Source organism: Rana temporaria, chromosome 4 (assembly GCF_905171775.1).
Source record: "Rana temporaria chromosome 4, aRanTem1.1, whole genome shotgun sequence".
In the NCBI taxonomy this organism is placed as follows: domain Eukaryota; kingdom Metazoa; phylum Chordata; class Amphibia; order Anura; family Ranidae; genus Rana; species Rana temporaria.
In genome coordinates, this window is record NC_053492.1 from 144,031,672 (window position 1) to 144,045,424 (window position 13,753).

Sequence of the window (13,753 nt, forward strand, 5' to 3'; positions counted from 1 at the left end):
AACTAGGGCCGAAACAACTAATCGATTAATCGACAACTTATCGATTATGAAATTAATCGATTTCAATTTTCATAATCGATTAATCGGCCAGTAACATAATGGGGTTAAAAAAAAAAAAAAAATTGCCCTTTATAGTACAAAAAAGCAAATCGCTACTGTAAATATTACTTTCACTGTCCCACAGTAAAAAAAATGAACCCCTTTCAGTAGAGATTATTTGCTCTTTGTACTTATTTTTGTTTTTTTAACCCCATTATGTTACTAAACATCTCAGGCCGGGGTCACACCTCTTCAGCTGCTGCGTATTTGGAAAGGGCAAGGACTTTTTAATGCAAAACGGTGCTAGTTTGTTTTTTTTGGTTTAATATACTTCAATGGAGAAGCTACAAAAAAGCATGTAATGTGTTTTTGCGGCAATTTGTGTTTTGTAATCTGCCCAACAACAAATTGGCCCAACAAAAAAAATGTAAAAATGCTAATTTTTGTTTTTAGGGCTATTATCCGATTAATCGAAACAATAATCTGCCAACTAATCGATTATTAAAATAATCGTTAGTTGCAGCCCTACTGCCAAGCCTCCTCCCAGTGCCCACAGCTTATAAATCATATTTTTACATTAAAATACTACCACTGTATAACTTTTTTTGCTGTTCTGTATACCACGGTCACATGATAAACTGCTCAGTTTGTCCAGTGCTAAGTTTTCAGGCAGGAGGAGATTTCCACTACAGTCTGTATACACACCCACATGTGTGATGTCAATATCATGTGACATGAACAGTTTAACTGAAACAGGAAATGATCTCTCCAGCAATAGAGACTAAACTGAGCATGTGCAGGATAGCTACTCTCACTGGGCCTTGCCAAGATAGACAGTGCAGGAGGGAAGGATCTGTCCATATAGTGTCAAAGTGCCTTTTTACACAGTGCAGAGGATTAATCCCTTAAATTCCACAGTGGTTGAATGAATAAATGATTTGATTCCGCATCTACACACACAATGTGGATACCCGCTTAGCTTTTGCATTCTGACAGCAGGGAGACTACCCCACCATCACAATACACACTGTTCAGTGCTGCCAGCGGCACTGATCAATCAGAAAAAACGTCAGGACAGTTGTACAGAAGTCGATTGGTAGATTGACTTCTGTACAACCAGACTTGCTTACAGATGAATCAAAACTTGCCCAGTCCTTGCTGAACTGAGCGAATTTTGATCCATGTATGGTCGACTTTAAGTTACAAAGTTCTGGCATTCTTCTGCCATCTATGTACTACTCTGCATTCAGTTTTTTGTCAGGTGGATTCCTATTGGCTCAAAACTATTTCTGGCCAGTGGTAGAGGGATGAAGCATGTCAGGACCTTTACTTGCAGCTGAACATCTTTTAGGAACCTAGAGGTTGGTGTAAAGAGGAGGTGGTTGTGGGGTCCATACGTTTTTTTGTTTTGTTTTTTTGTATCCTTTATATCGTAGCATTGACAAGAAATGGCAAAAGATAAGTGTACTTTTAAACAAGGTATATTTCTTTTTTTTTTTCCAACCCGGCTCTCCAGGATAATTTTAAGTTTTGTACCTCGGTTGTGATTATCTTCAGAAATTGAACAATTGACTGTGTTTAATTTAGTGCTTGTGAACACAGTTGTCTTTCTCTGTACTTGCATGCTGTGTATTCTGAGCGCCACAGCAGGCATGGTAGGTCAAAAACCATGCATTCATGTACAAGTGGAATCTTGAATTACGAGCATAATCCGTTCCAGGAGAATGCTTGTAATCCAAAGCACTCACATATCAAAGCGAGTTTCCCCAAAGAAGTAAATGGAAATTAAGATAATTCGTTCCACATCGACTTTTATGGCATGCAATACCGCATGTGGCCAGATGTGGGGGGGGGGGGTGCCGGAGAGACTCGTAGACGGTTCGGCTGCACTCGGAAAGGCTCGGGAACGGAGTATTTCCGAACGGCTTTAAGTGTCACCAGCGCACCCGCACCTCTAGCCAACACTCGCAAACTGAGTCAGGATTTATAATTGATTTAAAAAATTGCTCGTATTGCGAAACGCTCGTTAACCGCATTATTCGCAATCCGAGGCTCCGCTTGTATATTTGTTTGGGATGTGACATAACGTTTATGTTTTTCTCATGCTTCACATTTTTGACAGGGTGATGTGCACCAGGCCCTCATTGTTCTTCAGAAGGGAGCAGAGTTGTTTCAGTCTGACAGCAGTGAACAGCAGCTTATCCATGGGAGAGCAATGCTACTTGTGGGGCGATTCATGGAGGAGACGGCTAACTTTGAGAGTAATGCTGTGATGAAAAAATATAAAGTAAGTTCAAAACAAATACCTGTGTACTGCTATTAGTCTGTTTGCCATATGTTGGCATCTAGTAGACCGTTTTCTTTCTCATCCATTGGGGGACACAGTACGCTTTTTAACCTTTCTGCCACCTACTGGACACTGGCAAACAACTGTAAGTCAGCCCAGGATAACCATTCTTACTGCCAGTATGCAGGCTTTTTTTTTGTTGGTGTCCTAGGAGGATGGAAGTCTGATGTAAAGACCAATTTAATTTCTCTAGCAAATCTTTAATCTGATCTTCTTTTTTTTTTTTTTTTCTGTAAAGACTCATCTGTACACTGAAGCTGAATGTCTACCCTGCAGTTGTCCTCAGCCTGGCCTTTTGGACTGTACCATATCCAGATCCTGCTGGACTGGATGTTGCAGGGCTAGTCTGGAAGGGACCTGTGCGCAATAGGTTCCAGGTGAGGTGCTTTCCAGCCTGGTAAATATTAGCTGTGGCGCACTTTCCAGGTTCAGAGCCATTGACATTCCCTGTGCACTTGCTGTGTCCTTGAAAAATCACTTAATGAGTAGGTCCATCAGACCACCAAGAGCTCCCTAAATTTTGCTAGGTGCAATTATTCCCCATTCCCACTAGCTGTGCTGTGGAAGGTGTCAACACTGTGGGACTGAGCACTAACATCATCCTCTGGGTGGAGTATTGTGTTTGCACTGTGTTCATTTTCCTGCCGTAAGGCATCAAGGATAACCGGTAATTTCCCCAGTGCTGCTCCTCTTGCAAAAGATACACCTGTAACTTCGATCTTTAATCTGTTCCTGGGGCCCATGAACAGTGATTGATTGCTCTCATTTTAGCCATTACCTCTGCTGCTTGCAAGACCAGGCCAGTTCAAACAATGTCCTCACAGTTTTTGGTCTTGCATAGGGACAAGTTGATGTTGGGCCAGGACTTCCTTCTTGCCAAAGGTATTCTCTTCCGTTTTACCTGAACCAGGACATTGTTCTGCCATCCCTTTGTCCAACTGCAGTTTACTAAAAAGAAATTTCCCTCCATTATCTGGACAAGATTCAGGCTGTGTCAGTTTACATTTCAGCCACTGCTTCTTTCAGGAAAACTGATTCTCTTTGTGTTTTTGGCGCCCCCCTGGAAGGGAGCCTAGGCTTTCAGTGCCACCATCTCTGGATGGCTCAGGCAGGCCATTGTTCATGCTTATGGTCTCAGGGATCAGGTTCCACCCTTTCCTGTTATGGCCCACTCTACTACGGTAGGTCTTTTAGCGCGTGCCGCGGTCTTCGGCATCAACCAATTGTTTTCCAATAATCTTCTATTCCCTTGTCCTTCACGTTCTGCCAGGCCTAAGTCTCTGCCTCATCTGATGCCAGTTTCAGGCGTAAGGTCTTTCAGGGGGCTCTTTAAAGCAGCATGCAGATCCCAGTTTTCTTTTGTTACTTTGGGCCTGTTCGCCATTGTTTGCTTTGTTGCCACCCCTTAGTTGGACTGCTCTTGGACATGCCAAAGTTTAAAGATTTTTTTTTTTTGTCCCTCAATAGATGAAAGGGTTTTTGTTTTCCCCATAAAATCCTTTTCTTGGAAGCCTTTGAAACACATGGGTCTTACCATTCTGTTTTTATGAATATCCTTTTAGTACTGTTTTGCTGCAAAACAGAGGCATGCTGGGTGTTGGAGTTTTTGTTTTTTGCCAGTGTCCAATCCTTCTGTTAGGCAGCAGTATAACCCAACGGTTATGCTTCCTGTGTCTCTCAGCGGATTCCAAGCATATGATTTTTACATCAACTGCAAAAATCCTATTTTATGTGATTGTTTAATATTGTTGTTTTTTTTAGAATATTTGAATACATCAAAATGTTTTAATCCTTAATAATGATATAGGATGTTACCAGTTTGCTGCCGGAATGGGAGGATGGGCATTTTTACCTTGCAAAGTACTATGACAAACTGATGCCAATGGTGACCGACAACAAGATGGAGAAGCAGGGTGATCTGATAAGATATATTGTTCATCATTTTGGGAGGTAAATGTTCTTCTGTTATGTCTTGTAGTTCTTTTTTGCCTTATCAGGGGCTGTGATATGAAAACTATATATGTGTATAGGCGTGCATGATAGTCCAAATTTAATCATTAGTGTGTTCTCCAGAAAATCTGCTCTTGAGATTAAAAAACCATTAACGCTAAGTTTTCGGTCAAGTTAGAGAACCCAAGCATCAAGGCCATCTTCAATCTTTGAGTCGATCCCTCTTCAGAAATGACTCTCCTGCATTATACATTGGATGCTGGCACATCTAGGGCTCATTTACACTTGCTTTGGTTTCAACACACATTAAAGTGCCTACAGCTTCAACATGCTTTTATGATGTGTTTTTGATGCTTCAGTGAAACGTAGGTGATGCTTCCGTGATGCTCTTTTGAAGCTTGACAGATGCCCTGTGTTTGTGTGTGGATATCTCATACCTGCAATTTCTCCAAAACAAAGTAAAGCTAAATTAAAGCCTTTTAAAATGCTGCAGGTGCTTCCAGCAAGCTTTGTCATAGAGTTCTATGGAGACTTTGAAGACGCTTTGAAGCACCACTAAAGCGACACAGGGTATAGTTTTTGAAGCAAACGCAAGGTGTAAACAGGACTGTAAGCTTACCATTTTAATTAGTGACAGGGGCTTTGAATGGCATTCAGAGAGCTTTAACAAAACCTGTCCAAAGCCTTGTTTTGAAGCAAGTGTAAACTAGCCCTTACTGACAAAGGCTGTTAATATTATCTTTTATTATTCTTTAGGCTTCATTTACACCTAGGACGATTCCAAATCGGGACAACACATTTGCGATACCATCACTTCTTAATGGCACCCTAAATGCAGTGAATTTTTGCACCGGCAAAATCGCAACGTGCAAAGTTTGACGCTCAGAAAGGAGCAATCGCTTCTTTTGGACGACAGCAATTGGGGTGCCATTAAGAAGTAATGACTTCACAAATGCGCCCCACGATTTGGAATTGCAGAAGGAATCTCAGCAATTCCGCTCGCAATTCAAATAACCTGGGTGTGATTGGAGCCTAATGCTGCGTACACACGATCGGTTTGTCTGATGAAAACGGTCTGATGGTCTGTTTTTATCAGACTAACCGATCATGTGTGGATCCCATCGGTTATTTATCCATCGGTTAAAAAACTAGGAACTTGTTTTAAAATTATATGATGGTTGACTAACCGATGGAAAAAAAGTCTGTGGGTACGTCCATCGTTTAAAAATCCACGCATGCTCAGAATCAAGTCGACGCATGCTCAGAAGCATTGAACTTCATTTTTCTCAGCACGTCGTTGTGTTTTACGTCACCGCGTTCTGAAAAGATCGTTTTTTTAACTGATGGTGTGTAGGCACGACTGATGAAAGTCAGCTTTATCGGAGAGCTGATGAAAAAAATCCATCAGACCGTTTTCATCAGATGAACCGATCGTGTGTACAGGGCATTAGAGACACAACATAACCTTTTCTTGGGAGTATTCAAGCAATGGATAAAACATTTTACATTTTTTTTACATGTGGGTCAGATTCTTAGCTTAGACTTTTCCCCTTTATGTTCATTATTCTTCAGATTTCTTGACCACTGCACATCCATATTACTCTTGGCCTCTGCAGGACCTTTCCTTACCTTTCCATAATCTACCTATGCTTATTTGTGAATTGTGTGGGGGCATTCACTCTGCTAGGTTCAAAAAATTATTCAGAAGAGAATCCAGCAAGTATTGCACAACTTCTCTTTTCTTTACCTCTACTGGGAAGTTAGCCAGTTACAGAAAAAAAAAATGGTCAGTCAGGACTACCCTTGGACTCCTTAGTTTACATACCCTTTGCAGAATTTGTTAGATGTGGATTTTTTTTTTTTTTTTAAGGAAAAAAGACCATAGACCAAAGAAATGTACTTTATTTTGAAAGTGATTCAAATTAAACTATTGGTCATCACAGATTAACACAATCATTAAACAAACCAGAGTAATCTCTGAAAATAATAAAATGGCCATTTTGAAAAGGTTGCATGCCCTTAGTTCCTAATATTGTTTATTGCCCCCTGTAGCATCACTGTCAGCTTGCATTCTTTTGTGATTGTTGTGAATGGGGACCTTTATTTTTCCATGTAGAAAAACCGCTTATTCTTTAAAAAAAAAGAATCCTTCAGGTACTGTAAATTCTTTGGATGTCTAGCATGAGCTGCATGTTTGAGATCCTTCTAAAGTGACTCACTGATGTTAAAGCGAAGCTCTAGCCCCCCCCACCAAAAAAATGTAAAGTCTGCATCTACAAATACCGTACCTGCTGATTTTTACTATTAGGGCACTTACCTGTCCAGGCATCCCACAGTGTCCTCACCCAAGCTGGTACTTGGGTGCTGGCGCTGCCATCTTGGGTAAGGAAAACCGGCCGCAATGCACATTCACGAATCGTACTGCACTTTCTTAGTGGGCCAGCTGCAGCAAGGGCCGAACTTCCGGCTGAGTTTTTCGCAGCGAACTCGGCAGGAAGTGGGAGCGGGTACCTGTCAAAACCAGGTACCTGCCCCCTTCCCCCACAAGGTGCCAAATATGGCACCAGAAGGGGGGAGGAGTCAGACAAGTGGAGCTTCCTCTTTTGGGTGGAGCTCCACTTTAAGGTCATTGGACTGTGATGATCACTCGAGATCTTTCGCCTTTTTCTGCAGCAGCAATTACGTTCTGAATCATTTTCATGTTAGAAATTTCACATGTGTCCTATGTGCAGCTTCTGAGCTGATGAATGCAAATATGTTTTTGTTAATTTCTGATACTATGCTGTATTCATCTTGGCATCAATTTGGACTAAATTCTTTGCACTGCAGCAGCTCGTACCTTATGAGTACAAATGTAGTTAAGGAGGATGTAATTTATTGGGGTTGTTTTTTCCCCCCTTAGTTTCACTTTTATATTTCTTTTATAGCCAGGGCATATACCCCATAGTGCCATTCCTTTTGTAGCTGGAGAAAATGCCCCATAATAGCATTCTTACTGCAACCAGGGCATATACCCCATAGTGATATTCCTTGTGTAGCCTGGGTATAAACCCCCAGTGCCATACCTCTTCTAGCAAGGGCATATACTACATATTGCCTTTTCTCTTGTAGCAACAGCATATACCCAAAAGTGCCATTCCTCTTGTAGCCTGGTTATATAACCCCAGTGCTATTTCTTTTGTAGCAAGGGCATTTACCTGATAGTGACATTCCTCTTGTAGCCAGAGTATATTCCCCCTAGTATAATTTCTCTGATAGCCAGGGTATATGTCCAAATGTTCCATTCGTCTTGTAGGCAGGGAATAAACCCTATAGTGCCATTCCTAGTATAGCCAGGGCATATAGGCCACAGTGACATTCCTTTTGTAGCCAGGGTATATACTTTATAGTAAAAAATATATATATATTACCACCATGCTGCTATGTAATGGTTGAGGGTACATACATACCTTAACAAAAGATATTTAAATGACAACAGACAATAATATGCAGAGCATTAAAAAAAAAATGCTATAATCTATATACATCATAGTGCCATTCCTCTTTTAGTCTGGATATTTACCCCATAATAACATTCTTTTGTAGCTAGGTCATATAATCCATAGCGCTGGGTGCTCCAGGGAACTCACAACTTGAGTTTTTTATATTGACAGATTTTGTATTACTTATTATAAAAAATCTAAATGTATAATTCAACTTTTATTAGGTCTCTGCAATATGGAAATCAATTCATTTACCAGTCAATGCCTCGAATGCTATCTCTGTGGCTTGACTTTGGCGCTAAAGTCTATGAATGGGAAAAAGGTAAAATGTATTACTTATTTTTTGTACGATTTTTTTTTTTTTTTACTAGTTTATACGTTAAAAAGGATAAAACAAGACTAATGTGAATCAGGTTTAATATTTTCCATATCCTGCTGTTTTGGTTCAGAGGCAGTTGCAATAAAAGTAGCCACTATTGCCATTTTACTACATAGGCAAACTATACTACTGCCAGGAGAATTTTAAAAAACAAACAAAAAAAACTGTTGCTGTAATTTTTACTTTTTTTTATTTTTTTTCCTTGTTACATCTTGCAGTTCTTCTTTATAAACCTAAAAGCAAAAATGTATATTATATACTGTATATATATATAAGTTGATTCTTAAATGCAGTGGTTTCATTCGTTTTGTTTTTTAGGCCTTTTTTACCTTTATTTTTATCTTGTTATCCAGTCAGTAAGTGTTCCTTTTTTAACTTCATTTACCTTCATAACTGTCCAGCAAAAGTGACAGAGAATTAACACAAACAATTTAACACTGATAAGCCTCGTACACACAACTGGTTTTCCTGGCAGTAAAACTGCCAGGAGAGCTTTTGGCCTGGAAAACCGGATGTGTGTATGCTTCCTCCCAGTTTTTCCATCAGGAAAACAGCCGGGAGTCCCCTCGGGAAAATAAAGAACCTGCTTTCTATTCTCCCGTCGGGATTCCTGGCGTTTTTTTTTTTTTTTTTTCGCCAGATCTACTACTTACCTATGGGAAAGACTGTGAGGCAGTGCCAATGGAGCATACACACAGCCAGGATTCCCGACCAAAGCTCCATCGCAGTTTTCCTACCGGGTTCTCGGCTTTCCCGTTGGTTTTCTCAGCTGACTTTTTACCGCCGAGAAAACCGAGCGTGTGTACAGGGCTTAAGGGTTGCTTACAAAGGTCATCTTTTATCTAGTTCTGTAAAACCTTTATCCCAAAAGGAAAAAAACTGTAGCTGCTTAAAAAGTGTTAGCAGGAGTTTGTTTTTTAATTTGATATTCAAGTCCATCCAAACTTGCTAATTGGACAGTACCCACCCCCCAGATTGACAATGCTGCTGTCCAAGGCCTTTGCTTCACCATCCAGAGTGCAGACGCCCTAAGACAGGAAGTGTGTTACTGACCGGATCACCAGGTAAGAATAAAGGAAATAAAGTCCTAAATAAGGAAGGGAATGCAGCCACCACCATTTAAGAATTGGTAAACTGCAAAATACAACATTTTTGAATTAGAGTTTAATACTGCTCTACATTAAAAAAATAAGCGTTGGAAAAAAAAAGTAATACTGTGAATACTATCATTACATGTATTACCTATTTAAAGGGCAGCACAGTGGCTAAGTGGTTAGAACTTCTGCCTAGCAGCACTAAGGCCGTTGGTTCGAATCCCAACCATGACACTACCTGCCTGGAGTTTGCATGTTCTCCATGTGCCTGTGTGGGTTTTCACCCGGGTACTCCGGTTTCCTCCTACACTCCAAAGACATGCTGGTAGGTCAAAATTGGCCCTAGTATGTATGAACGTAAATTAGGGACCTTTGTCTGTAAGCTCCATCAGGGCAGGGACTGATGTAAATGGTACTATATACTGTATATATGTAAAGTGCTGCGTAAATGGACGGTGCTATATAAATACCTGTAATAAGTTAATAAAGAATTTATAATACAGTTGTTTTTGGTCGTGGGCCCTTTCTAGATGTTGAAGTCAAACTGACCATACCCAATATTTCTAATATTTCACAGATAGCTCCATTTATTTATTTAGTTCACCTTTGAATCCTATGTGGAATTCCAATGTTCTATTTATAGTATACTGTCAAAACCAGAGCCATATATTTTAGATGTGACCCTGCAGGTATTTATAAGGAGGCTCTTTTTTTCACTTTTATACATGCTAAGATTCTGTTTTCTTTTAGAGCTCCAAATTGGCACTACTATGATTATTGTTCACCATAATTCCTAAGCATTTCTTTTGCTGTTTTTTTATGCAATTTTACTTTAATTTTCAGCTGGCCGTGCTGATCGTCTGCAAATGAAAAACGATTTGATCAAAATTAACAAAGTTATAACAGATCATAAAAATTATTTAGCTCCATACCAGTTCCTGACGGCCTTCTCTCAGCTAATCTCTAGAATATGTCACTCTCACGATGAGGTGTTTGCAGTATTGATGGAAATAGTGGCAAAAGTGTTTGTGGCTTATCCTCAGCAGGCAATGTGGATGATGACTGCTGTGTCTAAGGTAATGTTGAATGGGAGGAAAGGTCTCTTTGTATAAATACACTATTAATACAGGCTTAGTACAATAGCTTTGAAGAAACCTGTTATGAGAGAAACATGGAGACTGCAATGGCTGACTCCTTATTCTGTAAATAATAGTTTACTGTAACTGTCATATTGACCCTTTGGCATCACTACTTTAAACCACTGGCCTGGAATGAGTAAGTGATCAAAATTTCCATCCTTCTTTATGACTTTCTTTTTGATTTGTGTGTTTAGTTCTCGTTACGGGCTCAAAGCACTGAAGCCACATCAAACAAGAAAAGGAGTATTTCTTTCTCATCCATTGAGGGACACAGGAATTTATATATATATATATATACTTATACTCCCTACAGGAGGATTGGACACTAGCAAACAAACACATAATTGTAGGCCAGACCAGGATAACCCCTCCTACTTCTATGATGTCTCAGTTTTTTTTTTTGCTAGTGTTCATGGAGGATGTCTTTTCTTCAGCTTGGCTCAAGTAACCATTTTTGCTAGCTGTTTCCTTTAATATGTTTTTTTAATCTGAATTCCTGCTATGTCTCCGCTTAAACTGGTCGACATGGCAGCTATTCAGATTGGCCTTTCCTCAGTCTAGCTTGAAAGTGAACTTTGGGCACTGTGTTTCACATTGGGTGCTTTACAGACTCTATTCTGGTAACAAGATGGCCGCTGAGTGCTTTTTAGGTTCAGATTAGGTGGCATCGAGGCAACGCATTCTTCTTGTTTCTGAAGACTCGCACTGTGAGTAGGCCAGTTGGGCTAAACACCAGAAGCTTGCTAATTATTAGCACCACTAAACACCACCTGAATTTCTAGCTACTGACAGTTTTTACTGTAGAAGTAGTTAGCGTTGGAAATTGAGCACTTACATCATCTGCTGAGAGGAGGTGCTGTTTTTGCTTTGCAGAGCAATGTGGAACTCCGATGTTTAGTTCCTTACTACTGGTCTGCCTACAGTGTCCTAGTCACCTCTGTCTGTCTGAGCCTACACCTGCTACCAGCCACTGGGTTTTGTGAGCACCTAAGGCCTTGCTTCAAACCTTGAGCTGTGTTGCTTTACCATCACGTGGTTGCAACATGACTTTAGACATAGAAGCAAAGGTAGAAATTATGCTGTACTGATCCCATGGGGTAACCAGAGCATCCACTGCTTGCACTAGAGGATCCCTACAAAGGAAGCAAACCTGTCCCATTTGTTGTTGAGCCTAGAGGACAGGAAATCTACATTTAGCATCCCCCACCTATCATATGTGTTCTGGTCTACGTCATAGGTGGGGGATGCTAAAAATCGATTTCCTGCATCTGGTCTAAGAGACCACTCCCCATGGACCAGATTTTGTTCCAGAGAATCTTAGCCTCCCATTCTTGATCAAGATTTTTGTGCAGGGTTTTTTGTTTTCATTCCACCATTTCTCACAGTAGACCATTATCCAAGCTTATGGTCTAAAGCAGAGGTAGGCAACCTTTGAGAGAGGGTGATCTACCTGAAAAACATAAAAGAGATCAAAGATCGACAGGGTTTGGCAACCTTTTTTCTTTAGAGAAATTAACTAGCCAGGCTTAACTAAATAGTAAAGAAAACTTAGAGAGACATATAAACTTACCCTACCTTAAACGTGAACAGTCGGAGTGGACGTTGTCAGCATTTTTTCAATATCGCAGTAAAACCTTTGGATTGTGAGCATAATTTGTTCCCGGACACGTGCTTGGAATCCAAAGCACTCATAAATCAAAGTGAATTTCCATATAAGAAATAATGGAAACTCAGATGATTCGTTCCACAACCATTTATTCATATAGACCTATATATTCAGTCTATAGTCCATATAAAAAGATTATAGCAATGTCCATTCACAAATGGCAGCCTCCACAAGGGGATTGGAAGCAAAATCCAGCAGGAGTTAGAGTATAAAAGAGAAGACATGGCATACTCCACACCGCCGGCTCTCACCGCTGTCAGTCTGCAATCGTGACAGGGAAGACTACCCTACAGTAGAGCGATCTGAAAGCAAGGTGCGGAGCACAGCATGGAATGGATGAAGTCGATGACAGTGGGGAAGATGTTAACAGCTTTACCCCGGATGCCTGCATACTTATATGGGCCTGTTTTATTCATCAACCATGTGAGTTGCTAAATGTTGTACCTTCATTAAATGGAACCATATTGCTACACTTGGAGACGCCTCTCTTCTCTCTTATACTCATTTGTGATGTGATGCTACTCGTATTGCAAGACATCGCTCGTTTATCAAGTTAAAATTTATAAAAAAATTTGCCCTATTCTCTATCCTGAAATGATACCCCGCAGCGTCCGGCAGGAGAGGAGAGCAAGGAAGACGGTAGCGCTGCTGCGGGAGGGCCGGGCATCAGAAAGAAGAGGAACAGGGACGGGGGGTGGTGGGGGTAGCAATTTACTGGTACTCATCCCCTGTATTTTCCTCCTGCAGCAGCTGAATGCCAGTGGGAGGGAGAGGAAGAAAAGTCTTCCTTCAGCTGCCGCAGGAGGAAAATATAGGGGATCGGTTCCAGTACTGCCCCTCCTCCTTTCCAGTTTCTGGGGCAAGGAAGGATAGTGGTCTACCCATCACTTGCCGGTCTAAAGAATTGGAAGCCACAGTTTCTTGTAAAGGTGCTCTCTATTCGATTTTTAATAGAAATTCTGTTATGCTTTATTTTTAATTCGATTTTTGTCTTGGGGAAAATAAATCCTACAGGCATAGATGGAAATCTCATTAGGACACCTTTCCTTGCACCTCTTGATGTATTTCTGTTACAGAAAGTGAGGGTAAATCTCTTCAATATTGACTTGAGTTGGCCTCTAAAAATTTGTCAGTGCATATTTAGGCTCCTTTCACATGGGCGATCTGATCAGGTGCTCCTGTCAGTTTTGCAGGTGAACCTGTTTGGAAGGTTCATGCATTTCCTATGGACAAATGGGTGTAAACAAACTTGTGTCCTGCCCACCTCTGGGTCTGATCTGGTCCCTTAAAAAAACGGAAGAGGATCAGTCCTCTTCCGTGTTGGCGGATCAGAGGAGGGTAGTTGGGTGTAAACAGACAGCAGAGTCTGTTTTCTCCCGCCAGCCCACAGAGCTGGCTGTGTCTGCTATGCAGAAACTGAGCGGACATGGATGTTTCATCCGCCTGCTCCAAACAGCAGGAGGATCTGTGAGTGGATCCCCTACTGATTGGAATCAAATCTGTCCCATGTGAAAAGGGCCTTAGACATTCTGTGTTTTATTCTTTTTTTTATTTTTTTCTACATCTGTGGATGTTTCCACTAAAAGGGATGAATGTACATTTTATTTCAGGTCTCTTGTACTCACACCCTTCGACTGCCACTAACATTGTGCTGTTA

General features: G+C 40.8%; 1 protein-coding gene across 1 annotated transcript in view; it reads left to right on the forward strand.

Annotated features, from left to right (window-relative positions):
* The window catches only part of ATR (ATR serine/threonine kinase), a 130,990-nt gene that overhangs the window by 88,271 nt on the left and 28,966 nt on the right, over positions 1-13,753 (forward strand). Inside the window, exons 35-38 of the mRNA XM_040349120.1 lie at positions 2,162-2,326; positions 4,194-4,336; positions 8,043-8,140; positions 10,135-10,367. Coding sequence (XP_040205054.1) covers positions 2,162-2,326; positions 4,194-4,336; positions 8,043-8,140; positions 10,135-10,367 — 639 coding nt within the window. The remainder of the gene's footprint in view (positions 1-2,161; positions 2,327-4,193; positions 4,337-8,042; positions 8,141-10,134; positions 10,368-13,753) is intronic.